Source organism: Melitaea cinxia, chromosome 7, assembly GCF_905220565.1.
Source record: "Melitaea cinxia chromosome 7, ilMelCinx1.1, whole genome shotgun sequence".
Classification (NCBI taxonomy): Eukaryota; Metazoa; Arthropoda; class Insecta; order Lepidoptera; family Nymphalidae; genus Melitaea; species Melitaea cinxia.
Window position 1 is genome coordinate 6,196,842 of NC_059400.1, and position 25,706 is coordinate 6,222,547.

At 33.5% G+C, this 25,706-nt stretch overlaps 1 protein-coding gene and 1 long non-coding RNA gene across 2 annotated transcripts in view; one reads left to right on the forward strand and one right to left on the reverse strand.

The window, feature by feature from the left end:
* Window positions 1-25,706, reverse strand: part of LOC123655045 (tubby-related protein 4) — a 41,431-nt gene that overhangs the window by 13,382 nt on the left and 2,343 nt on the right. Inside the window, exons 2-4 of the mRNA XM_045590891.1 lie at window positions 16,920-17,084; window positions 10,382-10,564; window positions 6,032-6,205 (exon numbers count right to left, since the gene is read on the reverse strand). Of these exons, the coding sequence (XP_045446847.1) occupies window positions 6,032-6,205; window positions 10,382-10,564; window positions 16,920-17,084 (522 nt within the window). The remainder of the gene's footprint in view (window positions 1-6,031; window positions 6,206-10,381; window positions 10,565-16,919; window positions 17,085-25,706) is intronic.
* Window positions 691-25,675, forward strand: LOC123655046. Its single transcript, XR_006743309.1, has 3 exons — window positions 691-954; window positions 24,202-24,214; window positions 25,664-25,675. It is a non-coding gene; the product is annotated as an uncharacterized LOC123655046 (long non-coding RNA).

Here is a 25,706-nt window from a genome sequence, read left to right on the forward strand (position 1 = left end):
TATCTAAACATGTCACATTTCGTAGTATTGAAAATATGTACACATGACTAAAAAGAAATTGTGACTACTAGAACTGAACCACAAAAGAGGTCGAAAGGGAATTCAAAAGAAATGATGATTGGATTCCATAAAGAAAAGAAACCGAATAAAAAAAGGCAATTTTTGCAGGTAGACAGAATAGTTTCTAAAGTTGAAAAATAGTCGTATCAAAAATTTGTTTGTACTTAAGGGTGTCACATTGCAACTAACTAAAAACCAGCGGACTGTTCACGAGCTAATAAGGAAATTAATTCTCAGTAATTTCATAATTTAGGTACTCAGTTAAGAGCAAATTAAAGTAACTTCATTTACAGCTCCTCTCCATTATTGGTACTCGTACTCGTATGTATAAATACGCCCCAGAAAGTACGTAAATACGTTGGATCCTTATGTTATTATGTTGTTGTTGTTGTTTTGCACGGGCTTTTTTCCGCAATTCGACGTCTTGGTGCGCCTTTTTTGCGTGATTGGCTAGGAGCACTATTCGTGCCAGCCTAGCTCCTTTAGGAAGCCTAGCAGACCCTTCGCGTTGCCGACGACTTCCTGGAGCGACCTCGGTGTCCCGAGGTGTAGTTTCCTGTAGTTCGCCACACTACCGCATTCCAGCAGGATATGTGAGGCCGTTTCTTCAGCCTCCATGCATTCTCTGCATAGGGAGCTGTCTGTAACACCTAAATTGTGTAAGTGATTGTTAAGCAAGGCATGTCCGGTAAGAGCCCCAACCAGTAGTTGGAGCTGGGCTCTCTCATAACCACGAAGTTTGCGCGACAATCCTGGGTTGATCGTCGAAAGAGCTTCCTTGGTCTGCCTGCAGGTAGTTAGTTTTGCCCAATATTCTTGGCGCATTACCTTGGTGTTGTGTCGCAGCTGGCTGCGCAGCAATCCGAAAGGCAGAGGCAAAATGGGTTCAGGTCCGTGGACCCTCATCTCCGATCCATTCCTCGCCAGTCGATCGGCCGCGTCGTTGCTTCGCGATCCACTGTGACCCTTTATCCATTGAAGGGTAATGGTGTTTGTTTCACTTACCTTCGCCAAAGCTCGATGGCACTCGTATATTAGCTCTGATGTCATAATGGCGCTCTGTAGGGTTTGCAGGACCGATCTGTTATCGGAAAGTATACGGATTGGAAAACCCTGTACCTCTCTAGAATTGATCGCTGTTGTTGCCATTATGATTCCCATGCATTCCGCCTGGAAGACAGTATTGTGGATTCCCAATGGCGATGAAATGTGGATATTCCGGTCTTCTGAGTAAACCCGAGAACCTGTACCTGTTGATGTTGTCGACCCGTGTGAGAAGATTCTCAACTCTCTGGGGTTGAGACTTTCCTCTGGGTCTTCGTGTAATTGTATTCTGTATTTTTTATCGAATACGTAATGTTTGGGTATTCTGTCGGTAACCGCTTCGATGAGCGGTTTCCTGTTTGCCAGTTCGCCAAGTACTCCTGTGTCTGCTACTTTTACGTTCCTCCGTAGGTTTAGCTTCCTGAGTCTTACCGCAGCCGCTCCCACCTCCTGTTGGATAAACAGATGCAGCGGCGGCAGGTTCAGTAGGGCTTCCAGGGCCGCAGTTGGAGTGGTCCTCATGCAGCCCGTAGTCGCCATGCAAGCCAGCCTTAAAGTCGTTGTAACTTTGCTTCACCGGTGATTAGTCTGATTCTCGGCCACCAAACCACTGCACCATAGCTGATAATTGGCCTGATGACGGACTGGTACAGCCACAGAGTGATTTTTGGGGATAGGTCCCATCTTTTACCTGTAATTCTACGGCACTGCCAGAAGGCTATTGTAGGCTAGGAAGGCTATTGTTGCTCCAGTTCAGTTTGCTATCTAGAATGATTCCTAGATATTTTACCTCCGAGCTGAACTGTAGCTCCGTACCGAACAGTCTAGGGGGGTTGTAGTTCCCCAGTAGTGGTTTGTTAGTGAACATTACCTGTTACGTCTTTCTAGGATTGACGGTAAGTTCGTTGTCTATGCACCATCTCTCCACAATTTATTAGCGCCTGCTGCGTGACATTGCACACGGTACTGCTGAAAGTATTCCAATACTAACCGAGGCGGTTAAGGGAGTACCTTCGAATTTGAGAGGAACGACGAAGGGTAATTTTTTAGCGGTAAACACGCAAACTTGTGTCTTATTGGGGTTAAACTGGACTAGATTAAGTAAATCGCGAGACTTTGGCTAAAAGTGACTCGATTTCAGACACAAGTTTGTTTCGACACTCGTCAACTTGTTCCCGAGAAATATTAAGACGGCGTGTGTATAAGGCGTCCCCGGTGCTGTCGTCCGCATAACAATGAATGCCACTAGTTTGCAACAGGTCATTGATATGCAGAAGGAACAAGGTAGGTTATAGTACACAGCCTTGGGGAACGCCAGCATTGACATACTTGAGGTCCGAGCATGCACCGTCAACAACGACCTTGTTTTTCATAAAGTAGACATATTAAAAATGCGCGCAATATATTTATAACAATATTGTGTATTACATTACAGCCTATACAGTCCACTGCTGGACATAGGCCTCCACAAGTTTACGCCAAAAATAACGTGAACTCATGTGTTTTGCCCATAGTCACCACGCTGGGCAGGCGGGTTGGTGACCGCAGTACTGGCTTTGTCGCACCGAAGACGCTGCTGCCCGTCTTCGGCCTGTGTATTTCAAAGCCAGCAGTTGGATGGTTATCCCGCCATCGGTCGGCTTCTTAAGTTCCAAGGTGGTTGTGGAACCTTGTTATCCCTTAGTCGCCTCTTACGAAACCCACGGGAAGAGAGGGGGTGGCTAAATTCTTTAGTGCCGTAGCCACACAGCACATATTGTGTATATTCACAAGAAAATTAATGCCGATTCTTCTGTGCAGAATCTACATTCCAAATCAGTGGTAGCTTTTCTTTTCTACATAATAATCACTCTTAAAATTTTAATGTGTAAAATGACGATTCGAAAGTGCTTTTGAAGCCTATTTGAATATACTCATTTTTGATTTGATTTGGTATAGCAAACTAAGTTCCTACAATTTTTTTTTAGTAGGAGAAGAGAATTTTAACTGTTTCAGTATAATGTCACATCGAATTTCACACTCAAAGATGCTACACTCAAGAGATTTCAACGGAATCCATTTACTGAGATCCAGCTGGCCATTCGCTCCTCTATACACTCTGTAGTATAGAGCCGATAACGACAAATAAAATAAGACCATGTTTAATATTTTAGTGATAAAAGTAGGACTGCACAACACACTACACAGAACACACACACAACTTGTGCAGTCCTAGTGGGTCTCCCCACCGTGCCTCGGAGAGCACGTTAAGCCGTCGGTCTCGGTTGTTATCATGTACACCTGATAGCGATCGTTACTCATAGTATGGAATATATCCGCCAACCCGCATTGGAGCAGCGTGGTGGATTAAGCTCTGATCCTTCTCCTACATGGGGAAAGTGGCCTATGCCCAGTAGTGGGATATTAAAGGCTGAAGCGAATAGCGAATAGCGATAAAAGTTGATCATTTTTCGGCAATACTAGTTCGACCCTTAATAAATATATAGTATGGGATGGTACCTTTCTAATGCTTCTGCCACGCAACTGGCCTGTTTAATGAGATTAATAAAAGTTAATTACTGATAAAACAGTAAAGATAATATTATATTAAAAACTATGGTAAGATATCAACTAGTAGGATAATTGTGTTTGCTGGCAAACGAAAAAAAACCGACTTCAATTACATCGACAAGTAATACAACGTAGGTAGATGAAAATATAGTCAAGTAAATACGCATTATCAAAGATTACTCCAAAAGTCGTAATTAGATCTTGATGAAATTTAAATGTGACCACATGATAAACATAGGCTTTCGATTAAATAAACGGGTATTGACGAGTATATTAATATATGTCGATACTAGTTACCTTCTACCACGTTTAATAAATAAATCTTACATCAAAAGAGCGCTGTTTCATTGCGAATACGATGACACAGGGTTGCCTGATAAAAGTTTGAGTTGAATGGCGGTTACTGAAAATAATAAAGCCTGGCCAGGAATTTTCCAGCCAAACGTTTTACGATTTATCTTTAACATACTAAAGGAGATATAAAATGTTTTTTATCCATTAAGCTGATAGATGAAGGTCATGTCTAGTTCGTATCTTAGAGTAATATTTCAAGATGGTGTTTTGTGTATGCCAACACTATACTAGCAACCACTTGTATAATGTCGCGTCTAACCCTCTCAAACATCTGTTACCTCTTAAGCACGTTCGTTGGATTTTCATTATTATAGGAGTTATCATAATTACGTTTTGTTTTGTTTCTTCCATTGCGTAATTACTTACATTTTTTTGTAAAAAAAATCATGATTGATGACCCACAGGCGCTTTGAATAAAACAGCATATAAAAAGAAAAAAAAAAATCATTGATTTCATTTAGAAATAGTATGCCATTTAAATTTTAATTCTAAAACATTTTCTCAATACTTAACTCGAACTAATTAACTAACTTATTAATAAAACCAAAAATTAGGTATCTCGTTTTATAAGATATTTAAGTTTTAATTAAATATAAAAGCACGCTTACGCGGAGCATTTGCTTCTGATATACTTTTTAACACTTTTAATTAACTCGTGAGCGAGTTATTGTTATGTCATCATCATTATCACTTCAGCCTATCGCAGTCCACTGCTGGACATAGGCCTCCACAAGTTCGAGCCAAAAATGGCGTGAACTGTGTTGCCCATAGTCACCGCTCTGGGCAGGCGGGCTGGTAGCCGTAGTCTTCGGCCTGTGTATTTCAAATCCAGCAGTTGGAGGTTTTTCCGCCATCGGTCGGTTTTTTAAGTTCCAAGGTGGTAGTGGAACTGTATTATTCGGGAAGATAGGAGGTGGCTATATTATTTACTGCCGTAACCACACAGCTATTATATACTCGTAGTTTGTATTATTCCTTGCAAGTATATTTTACCACTCATTAAAAGTGTCTGACACGACTACGAAATTTTAGTCAAATAAATTACTTGCTCTTATTACGAGTAGGATAAAAAATATTCATAACAAGCAACAATTCAGTTTTTTTAATAATAATTATGAACAAGTTTTTTGAAGAATTTAAATTATCATCTATTCTTTAATTGAAAACCGATATGACTAACGCTAAGTCGAAAAGCTCCCGAAGTTTGATTAAGAAAACTAGATTTGGAAGTTGGCTTTCAATTATTGTTAGACTGAGTTTATTAATCATCAAACTTTGCTTAATCCGTTAAAGCTTTAGAAAGTAAAGGTAAGTCTAGGCGCTTTTGTTTTTATGCGAAAATTCGTACGACTGCTACGATACACTACTAATCAAATAAGATTTCCTATGGTTATTTTTTTTATACTTTTTTTTTATCAATGAAAAGCTTTTCGTTTTTTAATTCAGCCGAAAGTGACATTCAAATATAGATAATTGGTTCTTTTTCATCTTTCCATGCGCTTCAGTCTGTAATGTCCCACAGTATAGGCCTCTTTCCCCACGTAGGAGAAGGATCAGAGCTTAATCCACCACGATGCTCTAATGCGGGTTGCTACTATGAGTAACGATCGCTATCAGGTGTACATTATAACAACCGGGACCGACGGCTTAACGTGCTCACCGAAGCACGGTGGTTTGACCCACAAGGACCCAGAGCACGGCAAACATCTGTATGCCCCATACAAATGATTGTCATGTGCGGGGTTGAACTCGCAACCGCCAGCGCAACAGTCACAGACCACTTCTGTAACCGTTGCGCCAACGCGTCGTCATCTTCTTCATCGTCATCATCTTTCCAAAGTTAACTTAAATAATGTGTTATAATATACGTGTAGAACGTACAAATTATTTACAAATACTTTTATTCTAAAAATAAGCAGGGTTTTATCTATTGTTTTCTAATGTTTCTAATGTTTTATCTGCCACACTGTTCTGATATCGTTTAGCAGATTAGCAATGCACTATCAACACTAAGTATTCTGACCTGTGAAACCATAGCGCCGTGTACATCCATGACGACGAGCTGTGCGGATGCTGTACCGAGGTAGACCTGGCTGTCGTCAGGGGTCCAGCAGCCACAAGTGATGCGCGCGTCGAGGGATAACATCGACGACCAGTACCTTTGACCAGCTACTGAACCCACGAGCACGAAACCGTCCTAAGAAAAATTGAACAGTCAAAATTAGATTTCAATTATTGTTATGTACAGCTTTGAAAATCTATACTTATAATAAAATGGTAGGAAAGTCAAAACTGTACATTGAATATTTTTTTAAAAGAATACTTGGGGTGTGATCTACAATCGATACCGAAGCCAAATATATAGTTTTTAAAATTTTTGTCTGTTTGTCTGTATGTCTGTCTGTATGTCCGGGATAAACTCCAAAAGTACTGCATGGATTTACTTCCAATTTGGCACGAATATTATTAAAAAGTCGGGTCAACATATAGGCTACATATTATCACGCTATCACCTACGGGAACGAGCAGTGAACCTTTATTTCTTCAACGCATTCTGTAACAACGTGTAATCTAACGACGCATATTTGAATGTTGTTGTTTTTATGTTAATAACAATGCCATAACCTAGCTTCACACTATAAATAAAGACATTCTGTAGTATATTTAGTATTGCACCCGTGCGAAGCCGGGGCGGGTCGCTAGTATTAAAAAAAATTTTCGATACGACAACTTATTTTTATTGACAGGCTAGAAAGAATTAAATTATTTTTATTATAGAATCAATGACCTGCACTATATTTTTTGTAACTAAAACGACAGCAATTTATATCGCATCACAGTTAATTTATTAAATAATTCTATTACCAGATAACAGAACGTAGTACTAACAATTTATTTAAAAAAAATATACAAACTTTTTATCGCTATTCGTTTAGTTCAATATGAAAATAAATGCCTTTTTTCTATTTATTTTGAATATAGGTAATATATTAATATTTTCTAAAACTACTATAGTTAGCTACATTTTATTTTAACTAAATAAGTATTTAAGTTTTACTAAGTAATCTAAAATATATTCATGAATTTAGAAGTCAAATACTATAGGTATTTTCTTTAAATCAACTTTTCGAAAAAATGTATTTATATTATGATTAAGAAACACAATTTGTAACTAAGAAATTAACCCTTATTTATGGAGTATGTACTTATATGTTCTAAGTGTCAAATGCCTTTACCCGACCGAGTTCATGGAGAAACCTTTTAACCATATTGGAGTGACATATTTCTCTAAGAGGCGTATCACATTAGCGCTTTTTATAACCAATATTTCCTAAGTCCACCACTACAGCTGTAGCCTTGAAAAAATATTAATTTATAAATGTTTTTATATCACAGTTTAGATGATATCTTGCACATAGTAAACCAGTGTTCGTATGCCATTACCTCTTTTGAATGTATTGCACATATTCATACGTCATAAAACTTGTAGCTATTTAGCGTAAATATTACAAAGTTGGTGAACTCACCTCCATCTAACAAACATACAACCCACCTCTATCTAGAGCTTGTCTGTTGTCCTTAGACTTATTTGTTATGTAGTTTCTTACCATTTCAAAAGAAGACGTGCAATTTCTTGGTGGTCATTTTTTTTCCTTCAGACTTTAATAATGATAACTTTAGTATTTCTTTATTGCACCGTTATATATTAGATTTGAAAAGATTGAATAGTTCATTTTGTAGATACACCATCGAAAATAGTGATAGAAAATTAGGAGTATAAGCATGACAAGAAAGTTATTTTAACGCTAATCTTACACCGATGTTAATTCGGAAATTTAAAGTAACGTACCTTTCATCGAAATACAATGTCTAGAAAACTTAATGAATTATGGCTAAAATACCTACGTCATTCTATTCTTTAAAATTATATTTTGGGCTGATTAAGATCAAAGAACATTTTCAAAATTTTAAAAATCTCTCTCATTTTGTCTTGTCATTTTGTCATCTCTCGTCTTGTTATGACTGTCATGTTATTATAGATTTAACTCATACGAAAATTAAACAATCTTTATTTTTATTATATTGCAATAACTATTAAGACTTTGTCACTTGTGTACATTCCGAAGAGGTGAAAGAGATGAAACAACAGAGGTTCAAAATAAAAAGCCTCTTACGTGAAAATCTTCAACACTCCACGAGCACCTTTATCATAAGCAAAGTAGGGAGTTTGTTATTTATATTAAAGCCACTGTCACCGCTTACAGAGAATTCTTTTTTCTTTTACAAAATCGATTGTGAATACGTGAAACAGCTTAGGAATAGCTTAGAAAAACATTGATCCACATGAATATTATGTAACGCTTTTTATACTGTATGGTTATATTATATTGCATAGACATATGGGTTGTTCGACTCCGACCTAAGTTTCTTCGAATCGGGGGTTTTGTAGGTGTCAAATTAAGATGATCTAATTTCATATGTTGTCTTTATAAATGACAAAATAAGGACGATATATGTTATAAAAACTATATTAGTATTACAATTTCACGCTCCGTACCGTAGCTTGAACGTAAAGTTGAAGGTCGAACTTTAGAACTCTGCAGTTAAATTATAATGTACATAGGAACAATCGCTCTGGTGTGGTGGTATTGTGCTGCGAGTAGTCGCTTAAAACACCGACGGTTAGCACAACGCTAGGGTTCGATTCCCGCTCGAGATGGATATTTATATATATACAAATATTTCTTCCCGGTTTGAATAGACATTCCTTGTGAGTCTCCTTACCGTGCCTCGGAGAGCACGTTCAGCTGTCGGTCTCGGTCGTAATCATAAATATCTGATACCTAGCGATCGATCGTTACTCATATGAGGAAACATATCCGTTTAACCGCAGTGGAGCAGTTGGACATGGAGAAAGAGGCCTATGCCCAGCAGTGGCATGTTACAGGCTGATTGCACATGTACATATAATAATAATAATATATTCTTTATTGTACACCAAAATATAAACAAACAGTAGTAATTACAAAAAAAAAGATGTGCAAAGGCGATCTTATCGCTGAAGAGCGATTTCTTCCAGATAATCTTTGGGCACAGGACATGATATAGTAGTGACGGTATATATTATATAGGAACCTGGTAGCCAATGGTAATTGAATACACACAAAACCTACAGTTTATATTTTATTTAGTACCTACTCACTTAAATAATAAATTATATATAAAAATGTTATACATAAAAAAAATGAATTAATAATACTTTTACACTTTTAGTGTTTCTTATCACAATTTCAAAACCAAAGAAAACAAAAACAAACTTAAAAAATAATATAATTATAATTTTCTTATTAAGTTATTAAAAATCCACATATCAGAGCATAAATCTTTTATAATACTTAAAAGTAAATTAAACGAAACAAACCACATTCACGTAAAAATCAAATTAAACTATAGCCTTCGTTACTCTATGCATGAATAGGGAATTCCACAATGGGGTGAATTAATTCAGTAGCTACCTCAACTTTAAACACAAGTCTCATTTAATATTAATAGCTCAAATTGCTAAGAAAGTAAGAGAGAGATATTCACGAGTGCAGCTTGAGACAGCATAATGAAATGTTTAGTCTCTTTCTAGAGAACTACTGCTTAAGTTTATACTTAATCGTAAAGAGTCGTGTATGTGGGTCAGGTTTATAGGATAAAAGATATTTAATTTCATACGTATTCGTTATAAAAAAGTATTGTATAAAAAGATTCAAAGAAAAGGTAATCTGCGTAATTTTATGTGATTAGCGCACAAGTCGCAAGCCGACAAGCCGCAGTTCTTGCACGGTTGTAGGTAAACGGTACATAAATTTTTTAAACAAATTAAATTTCTGACGGTTTATCATAAATATTTTAAGGTTTTGTATAAAATCTATTTATTTTTAATTGAACAATTTAATTTCAAAAAATTAATTTTTGTTCTATTAGGGCTGGAAACAAGCTTGTAGTATGCTTAATAATAAAAAGTAATAACTAAGTATAAATCCTATAGTTGACTGAAGTCAAGAGCAACACAAGCTCGTTACCGGTTATTCCTAAACCTCTTTAGAGGTTTTAACTACCTTGACTAAAACAGTAGCATAAACTCGAGGTAAAAAATTTATTGAATTTCAATACTTGAGAGCACCATTTTTTGATTGAGTTCGCGCTGATCTTATAGAAGGTAAGATTGAAGTACTTCCCCAGGTAAGCTGCTCAGGATTTTGACCAACATGTGTCCTGCCTTACCAATGAAATACTTATTACCATAAACTGACCCAGACAAATTTAGGATGTTTCAAAAAAGATTCGAAATAAAAATTTAAAATATTATAACAGGATTCTTTACCTGATAACATATTAGAGCCATCCTCCCATCGTGCGACCAAGAGAAATGGGTGACAGGTGTGCTGCGGTCGTTGATGAGCTCGATACTCCATCTCCCCTCGTACTTTATCCACACGAAGATTACACCTGAACTATCACATGATGCTAGTTTCTGGTAGGGTTCGTTCCATTTAACCAGGATCACCTAAATAAAAAAATCTTACTTGTTTATCAAGTAGAATAAATTGTTTATTTACAAATTAAAAACTTTTTCTTTATCATCCTTATGATTGCGACACTGACATCAATCAAATTCAATTACTTTATTCGAAAGTGCTGAATATCATATACTTTTAACTATCATTCACTATAATGTAATATAATGTAACTATAATTTTATTATATTCTCATATTTAAGGCACACAAAATTAGAGACTTATAAGGTAAAGAATTAAGGAATTTCTAATTTTCAACCCAAAAGCTCTTTGTTACCTTCCTCTGTTGCTGTTAAAAGCATTATTAAACAAGCACTTTTTAGCTCCATTTTTATATATTTGTTGTTTCGGGTAAGATTCTTGGATTCGATCTAATGGGCGATCTTATATTATTACTAGCTGTGCCCGCGGCTTCGCCCGCGTTGAAATCAGTATGTCACAAAGTTTTCCCGGCAAACTTCCAGTGAAACTCTCATCAAAACCGGCTTAACCGTTCCGTAAACCTTCCTCTTGAAGCCCTCTCTCCATTGGTGAAACCGCATGAAAATCCGTTCAGTAGATTTTGAAGGAATCGATCACATACACTTTTGGGGACTTTGTTTTATAATACACTAACTGTTGCCCGCGACTACCTTCGCGTGGTTATGAAGATATGCATTACTATTAAGATGTTTAACGCGAAAATTATTATTTTTATTTCAGTCACTTGAATTGCTTATCACACTGAGTAACTTTTTAAAAGGCACAATTTAGTATAATTTAATAGTTATTTTTATAAAACCTCTCTATACACCACATTTTTAGTTTTATTTTAGGGATTGAGTATCGTAAAATCCGTTCTTAACGGATGTCTACGTCCTGTAAGGAACCTACTTCCCAAATGTCAAATTTGTAGCTGTTATAGTTTCGGAGATTTCGTGATGAGTGAGTCAACCTACCATCCCCCGTTTTAACCCCAAAAGGGAATTCATTTCTAAAGATACATTATTTGGACACCTTCCCACTATCTATAGAGCATAAATTTTAAATTTCAAGTCTCTTACTTCAAAAACATAGACATATAAACTTTCATACAAACTTCCAACCTCCGTTTTACCCCCTTAGGGGTCGAGTTTCGTAAAATTCATTCTTAGCGGTAGTTTACGCCTTATAAGAAGCCTATCTGCTAAATTTCAAGTTTGTAGGTGTTATACTTTCGGAGATTTCGTGATCAGTGCGTAAACCTACGATCCCCCGTTTTAACCCCAAAAAGGAGTTAATTTCTAAAGATACATTATTTGGACATTTTTTCACTATCTATAGAGCTTATATTTTAAATTTCAAGTCTCTTACTTCAAAAACATAGGACTTTCATACAAAGTTCCATCCCCCGTGTTACCCCCTTAGGGGTCGAGTTTCGTAAAATCCGTTCTTAGCGGATGTCTACGTTCTATAAGAAGCCTACTTGCCAAATTTTAAGTTTGTAGGTGTTATAGTTTCAGAGGTATCCTGATGAGTGACCTTTCGCTTTTATATATATAAAGATAATAACTAAACGACTTCAAAATAATTGTGTTTGCTCGTAAACGAAAAAAAATCGACTTCAATTATATCGACAAGTAATATGAGTACAACGTAAGTAGATGAAAAAATAGTCAAGTAAATACGCATTATCAAAGATTACTCAAAAAATTGTAATCAGATCTCGATGAAATCTAAATGTGACCACATGATAAACATCGGCTTTCGATTTTATATTAATAATTAAAAATCATTAAAATCGGTACACCTAGTAAAAAGTTATGCGGATTTTCGAGAATTATCCTCGATTTCTCTGGGATCCCATCATCAGATCCTGGTTTTCTTCATCATGGTACCAAACTAGGGATATCTCCTTTCCAACAAAAAAAGAATTATCAAAATTTGTTCATAAACGACGGAGTTATCCCTGAACATACATTAAAAAAATATAAATAGATACAGTCGAATTGAGTAACCTCCTCCTTTTTTTGAAGAAGGTTAAAAATAGAAGCCTAATAAGGCATATAACCTTTGCTATTCCTAATACTAGTAATCAATTGAACTATATTACCTTTAGGTCGTTATTATTAGTGTCACCCAAATTGGTCAATTAATTTACTACATGTATTTATACCTACTTATATTTATTTTTGGTATAAAATAACGCGTTATATTACATTAAGAGACAAGAAAATTGGAGAAATCTCCTATAAAATCTTTCCAAAAATAGAATTATTTTGTTATATAGCTAACGTGACGTTTGAACTTTGTCTGTAATTGAAGTTTCAGCACCTTTATGATACGATATGTGACGATCATTTAATGTTGTTATATGTGCCAAAAGTGTATTAAACGTGAGCTCCTGGCTGCGGCTATGATATGTATGCTTCTGTTTAAAGGTGAACTCGGAAAATTAAATGTACCTTAGATAATAAAACATAACAAAGTTCTAGTTACAATTATAATAACATATGTCAGCTTGTCGACTAATGATTTCGTGCTACTTTGACACTAAATTGTTTAAAAAATGATAAAACAAAAAACGTAAAAGTTCTATCTCGGATTGAGATACTTTTAAAATTTAAAGATATTTTATTCCTGAAATGCTTTAAAACAATTTTAATTCATTTTATAGGACTTTGTAGGTAATAAGAAGGAGTTACCACAAGAGTTATATATATAAATGTTGTGTCATTTTCATCGCTTGTGTTGTTAATAATATAAAAAATTGTACAATAGGCCCTTTTAGATCTAAGGAAAATCAAAAAACAGTTGGAATACAAACGCTGTATCCTTATGAACTTTCACTGTAACGCAATTTCTTTCGACGAAACAGGTAGTTTTCCTTGTTTCGTCATACGTCATAATTTCATTGTAATGCGTCAAGTCTAGAGATGTAATAGAGGAGTAGGTTTTTGTTGTTTACAGAGAACTTTTCTGGTTCCGTTGGAAAAATTTAAGTATCAATCCTTTATAAAATTGGTAGTTTTTTCACAATTTCTTCGTTTTTATTTAAATAAACATTTCGAATTAAAAAAAATCCTGGAAGAAATGTCTTACAGGGATAAAAACACCCATTATACGTGAGTCTCCATGACAAATATATTATATATATAATTTTGTAGGTATAAAAAATTGTTAATTAATAAATAAAATTCCATTTGATCGTGATCAGGATTCTCATATCAGAGAAATTAAATTAACTATTTGCATAAGTCGCTGGGTCCTGCTTTGTATTATATGTATAAAATGAATAATATATATAATTGAATAATTATGATAGTCATTCCGTGCCGCTTTTTGTCGTCAGAAATAGCGATTATCATAAGTTAATCAAAAAACGAATGCACTAAGGATTAATTTTCTCTTATTACCAACATATTAAACTATGTCTTTTACTTGGTACAATTTTTGCCATACATTTTGAGTTGAAAACGAATAAATACAAAAATCTTTATTTTTGGTCAAAGAAAACATTTATTATAATCCACCTACAATTAAAACATTTCAAATATAAATTGAATTTTTAAATAAAGGCACAAAATCTTCAACCTTGTAGAACCTCTCTGACAAACAAGTTATTTAAATGTTTTTATATAAACTTACATAAGAGTTATTTTCATAATACTTGACAAATATAATATCTCTTGAATTCTAAGTGCCATAAATAACATTATTATCACAAAAATATGTTTAGCAATATTATATATAAACAAGATGTCTCTAACAGTTACGCATCAAATTTTTATACACACACACACTTTTCATAGAGAAAAAAATTATAGTGTAGAATACTTTCTAAGTTCTGTTTACGTATTTTCTTAAAGTATGCAGAAGTTAGTCATTTTCAATTAGAAAAGCAATAAAGTAAAGTTTACTTGACGTGTATATACTAAGTTTTGTCCTTCAGACTGTATTTATAGTTAGAGCTTTTTCTGTTCAGAAAACGTAAGTCACGTACCAGTAGTATATTACGTAATTAAGACGACCAATAACCGTACATTCTACATACAACGTAGATTTGTGAACAAACCATTTTTCTTTCATTATAAGAGTTAGTAATTACAACCGTAATATATCAGTAATTGCTTAATTAAACATTCAAGTATATTATACAGTAAAAATTAAATACATCATTTTTCAAAGTAAGTAAAAGTTATAATATAGTATATTAATATAATATAAACAAATATATATAGCCCTACAGATGTAGTCAACGTAAGATACGCAAATGTCTACGACGTAGATGTCTCTACACTTTCGTAGCGATAGTATTACAACATTCAATTGAAACTCCGGTATTTTGGTACGTCAAGTTGATATGCCTTAGATTAAAATCATTAAGTTTCACCTTATTTTCACGTAATCATGCCTTTTCTATATAATTTAATAAAACGCTTAACAATGGCCATTATAGAACATTGGAACTCCGCTGCGGTGCAAACAAACGACAACAAACACTAATTGTGCGGTCTACATAAATATTTGCCACTGAGGCAAAAGGCAGTTGAAACAACTGTTACGTTTATTATTTTGGTACAATTTCTTTTCTACAAAGTTTCTGTATATAAATTAAAAGGTATTCAGGTCAAGTCTATTGTCTTTATTTTCGGCTTTTAGTTATAGCTAATAATCATAAATTATGATATCAGTTCATGCTATCACATCCAGCTATGCCTATGCAGTACTTTTATGGCTCTAAAATTTATCTTAAATTCTCTTACGCAGCCACAACTATTCATTTCTTTGAAACATTTTTAACCGACTTCAATAAAGGAGGAGGTTATCAATTCGATTTTATTTTTCATGTATGTTATACCCTCATAACTATTTACTGGGTTTACCGATTTTGATGATACTTTTTTTAATCGAAAGCTAGTGCTTGCCATGTGGTGGGAGGTGCATATTGAATTACTTCCTACATTGTATTATTTGCCTTCAAAAATATGTTAATATAGACTTTTTTTGTGATACGTGCGTTTTATTAGTAGGTATAATGTACTCGTATATAGAGTCACATGGAGCGAATTATGCATAAAATAAGACTACAAGACCGGTGGACCATCGCTAAAATAAGAAACAGGACGAAAGTGAGTGATATTAGCAAAACAATAAAAAAACTAAAATGGAACTAGACCGGGCATATTATGAGAACAAACAAAGAAAAATGGACCAAAAATATTATGAAGTGGTACCCTAGGAATGGTAAGAGGCAAAGAAGTCCAATAAAAAGATGGGAAGACAATCTACCAAAAGGATGGAGAAGATTAGCTCGTTAAAAAAAGTATGGCAGCAACTAGGGGAGGCCTATATTGAAGGACAACCTAACAGATAAACTAGTTACTAAAATAGTTAAAAACTGTTATTATGTAGTGCTAATTATAATTGTATTTACTTTATATTCATTTTAATATTGTAATAATTAAGTTGCAACAAAATGATCAGCGAATAAAGGCTTTATTTATTTATTTATTTATCTTTATTATTTATATTATCTCTATGTATTTTATTAAATTATTAGTTAACTTCCTAATCATAGTTTCTATTTCGTATCCTATACCTAAAGGTTATATGGAAGAGATCGCTCTTTCCGCGATAAGATCGCATTTGTGCATCTTTCATTTTATGTTATTATTTTGTTGTTTCTTTTAATGGTGTCCAAAAAGATATAATTGAAGTCGATTTTTTATTTGCAACCAACAAAAACAATTGTTCTAATTTTGAAACACTTGTTTACAGGTGTATTTAGGGATTGCAAATTCGCAGTTTTTCCAATCCCGCGGGATTAATCAATCCTACGCGGGATCTTACGGGATTCTGCACTCATAAGCCACAGGTTTTTGTTTATACCATATAGTATATAATAAACTTTTCAGGTCATATAATTTAACAATCATATCTTGTCTCCTAACAAAGTAATAATTAAATCATAACCAAGTACAAGTAACCAGAGTTATCAAGCCAATCGTATAAATTACCTGTGTGAAAGAAAAAGATATTTATTTAGGACATCATGAACATTGCAGACTTAATGATATTAATACAAAAAATAATATTATAATAATATGTCAATATAATAAGATGTCAATCGGAAATGATTATGACTAGCAAAGATATGGTCCAACCTATATGTGTTTAGAGTATTGCTAATTTTTAATATCTTCCTTCACTCTGAGTAATATTTACGCTAATAATACATATTTAAAGGACTATTTTTTCGACACCTACGTTGTATTATGTTAACTAAACTAGTACAGGCATCAGAGTCACAACATTCAGACATTCTAACTTAAATAATATAGTTTACACTTGATGGTTAAAAATTATGTATCAAACTTAGCTTACATCGGAGCGATGTCCACGCAAATTGTAATTGGTGCGCAGAGGCAGTTCGTGCGGGCGACGGGCGTGCGAGGAGGTGAAGGTGACCCCGACCACGCCTCGCACGTTGCCAGTCGCCAGCCAACCTTCTTGGTAGTAGTTGTTACGATTCAGCTTCCATCCTTCTTCCTGTAAAAATTATACATTAATTACAAAAAAATTAACAAACACTAACATATATTTTTCAAAGTTAAACTATAATTTCTTTTCTTATTCAAACATTTTTAAATTTTGCATCACTTAGTAATTATCATTAATAAATAAATATACGAGCATACGATAAACATATGTAATACCTAATTTAGCTTTGATATAAAAACTGCAGGAAATTTTCAAGTGTAGAGATCTAGAAAATAAAAACATTAAGTATATGTCATGGTCATGGGCTTAAATAGCCAATTTTTAAAATTCATTTACAGATCAGTAATATTGTCGGTCACCAACCCGCCTGCCCAGCGTGGTGACTATGGGCAAAACACATGAGTTCACGTTATTTTTGGCGTAAACTTGTGGAGGCCTGTGTCCAGCAGTGGACTGTATAGGCTGTAATGAATATTGTCGACAAATTTGATAGAGATATTCATAAGAGTCTAAAGAAAAAATATGTTTATAAAGCTAAAAACAGGCAAGGGCGCAACGACACAGATTAAGGATTGGACAAGGATTGGCATCGTTCTTCAAATAATTGTGTTTGCTCGCAAACGAAAAAAAAACCGACTTCAATTACATCGACAAGTAATACAACGTAGATCGACGATAAAATAGTCAAGCAACTACGCGTTATCAAAGATTACTCAAAAAGTACTTATCAGATCTCGATAAAATTTATATGTGACCACATGATAAACACCAGCTTTCGATTAAATTAAAAATTATCAAAATCGGTACACCCAGTAAAAAGTTATTACGGATTTTCGAGAGTTTCCCTCGATTTCTCTAGGATCCCATCATCAGATCCTGGTTTCCTTATCACGGTACCAAACTAGGGATATTCCCTTTCCAACAAAAAAAGAATTATCAACATTCGGTACATGCAGTAGAAAGTTATGCGGTATAATACAACGTAGGTCGACGAAAAAAGCGTCAAGTAAAAACGCATTATTAGATATAACTGGAAAAGTAGTTGTTAGATCTCAAATAAATTTAAATGGGACCAATCGGCACATACCACCTTTCGATTAAAACAAAATTTGTCAAAATCGGTCCACACGATCAAAAGTTCTGATGTAACATACAAAAAAAAAAGAAAAAAAAATACAGTCGAATTGAGAACCTCCTCCTTTTTTGGAAGTCGGTTAAAAAGAAAATATGTTTGCCATTTCTATTGCAATATTAACAGGTTTATTACGGGTACAATAATGTAACATTAAACCTAGGTCACACTTTACTGTGTGTTATAAATAGAGTATCGATTTGATATATGTACTCATACGTTACGTGACATATTGACGCAAAAATGCTTTTAGTATACCAAACAAAACTTTTGCACAACTAAAATATTTTCAATTTTATATTTTCCGATATAACATATAAATAATAACTAAAGCGATAAAACCTTAGATAAAACGATACAAAAAATGAACAAAGCTTAAAAGGCTATAACTTACATCTGATAATTGTCGAATGTTATCAGTGGTGATTACGGGTGATTCATTGCTAAATATTAGCCTTACACTGTTACAAAACAGACATTTCTATAAAACAATAAACACTCATCAACTCACAAATTCATTTGGTCTTTAGAACAATCCTCTTTTTTTGTGTACCTTAATATGTCACACAAATCAACCCTTGTGTGAACCCGAAACGCTAATGTATTTTTCTTGTAATAATTCATAAAATGTAAGTTCAGTTGGTCGAAAGCGTGTAGCGTTCGATCTTCTCACTAGCTTTTTTGTTTATTTTTGTTATCATATAACATTCACACCAGTCGTCTGTTCCTAAGGTAAGCAACTTAATGCTAGTGTTATAGTTAACAACCGGCCGATATAGCTAAATATTTTTTTTTATAAATATACATGGATATATAAATATTTAAATACCAATACTTATTACACCCCGACTCAGAATCGAACCCACAACCCGCGGAGCAGAAAGCACACTACTACAAGCTACGCCAACGGGCTAGTCGTCTAGTTTTAATAATTAATTAACACACATGTGCTTCCAGAACTTACGTTAAAATTCCGTTATGCTAATAACATGTCATGTTGAATATAACACAGATTGAACAGAAATTAATAGCAATTGGTCTGAAATCTAATATCATATGTATCCTTTCATTGGTGAACCGGAAATGAAAGAGCGATTGACTATTAAGCATATTACGTAAAGTGCATCCCTGACCATCGAGGATGCTTATTGGTTTTTTAACCGACTTCAAAAAAAGAAGGAGGTTACTCAATTTGACCGTATATATATATTTTATGTATGTTCGGGGATAACTTTGTCGTTTATGTACCGATTTTGATAATTCTTTTTTGTTGGAAAGGAGATATCCTTGGTATGGTACCATGATAAGGAAACCAGGATCTGATGATGGGATCCTAGAGAAATCGAGGGAAACTCTCAAAAATTCGCATAACTTTTTACTGGGTGTACCGATTTCGATGATTTCTAATTTAATCGAAAGCCGATGTTTATCAAATGGTCACATTTAAATTTCATCGAGATCTAATTACAACTTGACTATTTTTTCGTCTACCTACATTGTATTGCTTGTCGATGTAACTGAAGTCGGTTTCTTTACGTTTGCCAGCAAACACAGGTATAGTAGATACCTCTAGTCAATCGTAAGTACCATTTTAATCAAAACGATATAATATCTAGAGCACTATATGTACTATATGCCTATGTTTTAGCTTGAGTGGAAATTTATATGTTTATTATGTCTGTGGTAGATTTTGGTCGACTTGAAATAAACTCATGATAAGAAATTCATCAAAAAGGTACGTTCAAATAAATTGGTACATCAGATATTATTATTGCTTGGATTGTTCGTTAAATGAACTTGATATTTTACCTAAGCTTTATTTATTTCTACGTACATATATATGACTAGCCTGTTGGCGCAGTTTATAGTGGCCCTGCTTTCTACTGCCCGGGTTGTGGGTTCAATTTCCGCCGTTATCTGCGTGTAATATTTATATTTAAATTTTTTAATTATAATAAAAAAGAGTTGTGGAACTGGTAAAGTTAAGTACCCGTAAGGTACATCTGCTGTGTGGCTACGGCACTAAAGAATTTAGCCACCCCCTCTCTTCCCGTGGGTGTCGTAAGAGGCGACTAAGGGATAACAAGGTTCCACAACCATCTTGGAACTTAAGAAACCGACCGATGGCGGGATAACCATCCAACTGCTGGCTTTGAAATACAGAGGCCGAAGACGAGCAGCAGCGTCTTTGGTGCGACAAAGCCAGTACTGCGGTCACCAACCCGCCTGCCTAGCGTGGTGGTGACTATGGGCAAAACACATGAGTTCACGTTATTTTTGACGTAAACTTGTGGAAGCCTATGTCCAGCAGTGGACTGTATAGGCTGTAATGATGAAGGTACATCTGCCAAATGTTTATCTACCACACCCGAAACTATTAAATTTTAATATGTACGATTTTATTTTTTTGTTACCTACACATTAGGAATTCTAAACATTTTTAAATATCATATCAAAAATTGACCGTTCTTTGTATATTTATTTATTTCTAGGTATATTTATTTAAAAAAAGCTATAACAGTCAGCTGTTACCTATAACACAAGCGTTAAGTTGCTTACCATAGGAACTGATGACCGTCCGTGTATATTATATGATAATATACACGATACCTTTATAACATTTAAAATATATATTGTTTTCTGTTCTGTATGGCTTTAAGTTTGTCTTTTGCGCAACGTATTTTGTATATTTGAGTGATAAAATGAAGTAATTAAATTAAAAATATCAAAATATGTTTAATAAGACGTCTTAATATTACAGTTACATGAATTAATAAATATCAAAATGTAGCATAACACAACACAATAGACAGTAGTGCATGTAACGATCATGTCCTTCTTAAAAACCAAAAACGAATATTGAATACAAAACAATCTACTTAATGAATCAAAAAAGGTTGTATAAAATTACATAAGTAGAATGCCGCATAAAGCTATTACCATAATTTATCGTTCTTACACAATTTTACAGAAACGGATTTAGATAAATTGAATAACTCGTGTCTCTATATTCAAACAGCTGATTGTGAATCCGATGGAAATAAGTACAATTTCGTCCCCGCGCTGCCGAGCGAAAACTAATTTCATCAAGGCGAGTCCTTTTTTCTAATCGTTGTAGAACATCAGGAACTTCAAATTTTATCGCTTATCAAGATTTTGTTAAAATCATATAGCCAATAATGTAGGTGCTACCTAATTTATGAATGGAATTAGATATTTTTTATCGTAAAAGAAATTTTATATGAACCGTAGTTATTTTACGCACGTCGAAACTTAAAAATTTTGCAGTATAAAGTTTTCGTCCATTTACGAGTATTATGCTGTCAATTATCAAAGACAGAAATACCAACTTACTTAAATGGTATATAGGAATAAATCTTCAGTATACGTATATATTATTTTGTTCTTTAAAGATATACCATTAATATCTCTACAAGAAGGTCTATTAATAAATTTTAATTGCTTTTTCTAATTTTTATATATATATATATTTTTTATAGCTCTATTTACAGACAAAGTCTTGGAAAGTATAATACGAAACTTGAAAATATTTGATATTTTATGATTATTTTATTTGATATAATATGAAAATATCTGGTTTAAAAGGGACAAAAATATTAATAAGTAGGTATATGTAGTACCTTATTATGAGCACGTAAAGCGTGAAAGCATGTCAACTTTATAAAGCATGTATAATTTATGTTACTAAACATTTCTACATTTTATATGAAAATTTGCTGTTCCCGCGACTTCGTCCGCGTGAAATTTAACAAAAAAGTTATTGTTCAGTTCGCAGTGTTATAAAAGAAATAAATTTCTAAAATAAAAATAGCTTAAGTTACTCCTTACTACATCAGCTATCTGCCAGTGAAAGTCCCGTCAAAATCGGTCCACCTGTTTCAGAGATTAGCCGGAACAAACAGACAGACACAAAGACAAAAATTATATTTAAAAAATGTTATTTTGGTATGTGTACCGTGTTTACATTCTTATGCATTTGGTATAAAGCGGTTATATTAATAATACAAACAGACACTCCAATTTTATTTATTTGTATAGATGTACCTAAATGGCTAAATCATATACTTATAATAAGAATATTTTAGTATTCGTTTAAAACTTTACTTATTACATTCGCAACGAAATTCCCAACCTTAAATAAAGTCAAGATAGAAACTTCTTGTTTTATTACGTCGAGGGATTTCTGTTGTTTCATGTCAATGCTGTACCGTTATTACTTTTGATTTTTCTTTGAAACGTTTGTTTTTAGGTAAAAACGAGACGCATAGACAAAGTTATACAACGAGTCTAGAATCTGGGGGCACGGTAGTGCCCCCGCCAAGACGAAACAAAAAAAAAAAAAAAAAAAAAACGAAAAGCACTACCTATCTTTTCTCGAAGTGCTTCGTCGTTTTTTTGAACCCTCATAACTTGGGTTTGGATTATACCAGATAAACAAAATTCTGGGGATATGATGTCAATAGCAAACTTATTAAACATATAAAGTTTCAATTGCATAGCTCTTATACTTTAGATTTTATTGATATCTAAAAAACCCCGATTTCGTCACTCACTGATGATCATCAAAATTCATAGAGTACTTCCTGAAGTCCCAGAAAGCTGAAATTTGGTATGTAAGCTAGTATTAGTACACAAACAACAAAAAAATTCTAAAACTTGGAACTTTTACCCCCCAACCCCTTAAACTAGGAGATGGAAGTTTGTATGAGACTTCCGCAAATTTTGATGCTAGAGGTCTGAAAACTGATATAGGGACTCCTTGTTATTAATAATAATAATAAAATACATAAAAAATAAAAATCGGTTATTAGTTTATGTCGAAAATTTACATTTTGTAATTTTGGTATTTAAATTTTGGCGGAGGTCACCGTTTGCATATCAGTTTAACATAAAATCAAAAACAGCGTGCTTAACCGAATATTGTGAAGATTGGATGATATTTATGGTATAAAATGTGTCGGAGGTAAAATGCAGCTATAATATTGTCATAAGCAACTTACAAAAAGAAGTGAAATCCCACCAAAAACATTTTCATGTAAAATGTTGCCAAGACGAGATCATATGGCTCGCACTGTCAAAAAGTTATCAGATCTCATGTAGAGCCAAGCTTCTAACTCTACACGCCCTAACTCTACAAACCCTAACTTTACAAACTCTACACCTTAGTCAAAATATGTGGCTTGGCCGTTTCGTTACTACCGGCTGCCGATGTTGTAGATGACGACTTTCCTGTCTCATTTATATATATATTCTCTTTTCATTTTTATTTGTATTATATGTATATCAATTATTCTTCTTCTTTTTATTTTTTCTTCAATAGAACTATTGTATAACAGAAAAGTAATAAACAGTGAATACATTTTTCACCTTACGCCCACGTGACGGTAGCGAAACGGCCAAGCCACATATTTTGACTAAGGTGTAGAGTTTGTAAAGTTAGGGTTTGTAGAGTTAGGGCGTGTAGAGTTAGAAGCTTGGCTCTACATGAGATCTGATAACTTTTTGACAGTGCGAGCCATATGATCTCGTCTTGGCAACATTTTACATGAAAATGTTTTTGGTGGGATTTGTTTGTCGTCTAATGTATATGAACATCTAAATGTTTAAAACGGTAGGCAAAGCGTGCAAGTTGCTGTTTAAATTCACATTTAATGTATTTTGAGTAATAAGAAGTTTAAATATGAGTAGGTGATACTTACATATGTATTTTTTAAAGCTTTCATTTAACTTGCAATATAACATACATTGCAATAATATATAAAATGTATGTTTGAAGGGTGAATGAAATCTTTGAACACAATTTTTGAAGCATATATTTATCTTTTTACCTACGTAGATAAATAAGTAAATTAAATATAATATAATATTGTATATACTCGTAATATTGATCTACTAGGTAGTTATAATTTTTATAATTTCCAAGTTCGTGTTTACTTGAATATCGCGACAAGCTTTTATATCATATACTTAAATTATTGTGTACCTAATGATGTTATATGTTAATACTAAAAGTTTTAAAGGAAAAGTTTATTTTATTATTTTTAGTACATTTAAAATAAAATCTTATTTTTTTTAAGTTGTTTACGTTAATTTACTTAAAACTAGCATCCCGCCCCGGCTTCGCACGGGTATTTAACAAAAATTTCAAAATAACTTTTTTTCCTCAATATTTTTGAAATTATAATATGTCACCTACGAATAGTTAGCTTCCCAACAGTGAAAGAATTTTTCAAATAACCAATTCAATTCAAACAAACAATCAAATCTTTCCTCTTTATAATATTAGTATAGATATTGTTAAAATTTACTACAATATGTGTGGTATCATTTTAGAAAGAACTGTTTTCAGAAATTGTTGTTTATTTTTGTAACTATTTATTTTTACTTGCACCTCTTATATCACTACCACTTGGCTGAGACAATGTTATAATTTTTTGTTTTTACAAATAATACTTTAGGGAAAGCGATTAAAGGCATTATAAATGTAGTAACTTTATTATTTCATTATTGAAGACCTCTATGTGTATCTAGACACAAATTAATATTCTAGTTAGCTCGTTCATTAACATATAGTCTACTTGTAAAATGAGTAGATACTTTGATCTAAGGTAAAGTATGTGTATAAAATATTATACCACTTACGTACCTATGGTAGTTTTTGTAATTCCGTACATCTTAGGATCTTATTAAGATTAAGATATAATACGGAATATTTAAAAAAAATTACTAAGGTTTATATTCAAATCATTGAGTCTATCTTCTTCATAAGATATGTAATAGGTACAACTAATATTAATTTATAGATCTATTAATATGTTTTATATCTGAGGAAAGGTGGAACTTTAAGATAATGCGGTTAACGCTTGCGGTTTTAATTGCGGTATCCATTACGATTGTATAAAGTACCATTATTGCGTTGTGATATAATTATTGCGCTGTGATTTCGATGATTATAGTAATAACTAAAAGCAGGACCTGATTATTATTTAAATAAACCCACTTCTAACGACTAACACACTTATGTTTTAATAAATGTTGGAATCGAAACGTGAAAATAAAAACCATAACATTCTTTCGTTTTGCTGATATAATTTAAGGGATAATATATTTTAAATAAGAAAACAAGTTAACACAAATTACAGGAAATATGGATACTAAACAAATAATGTTTACGATTTCCTTCAAAATGTACAAAGTATGAACAGCGTCTTGGCATGACATTTGACAATTGAGCATTTGTTTAGGTAATAAGTAATAAATTCAACAAAGCTGATTGAATTGATATCAAAACATTAAGGGCCGTTTTCACCGCTTGTGGATAAAGTTTATCCTGTAAATAAGTTAGGAGTAAAGTCCACGTAATTAAATCATTTAAATAACGATATTAAAATTAATATTTTGGTCTCATTTAAACCACGAATGTTTGACGGTTACTGTTGGTGGTAGGGGGTTTGATCCCCGCACATGGTATAAGTACATTTCTATTGGCCATAGAGATATTTGCCATACTCTGGGTG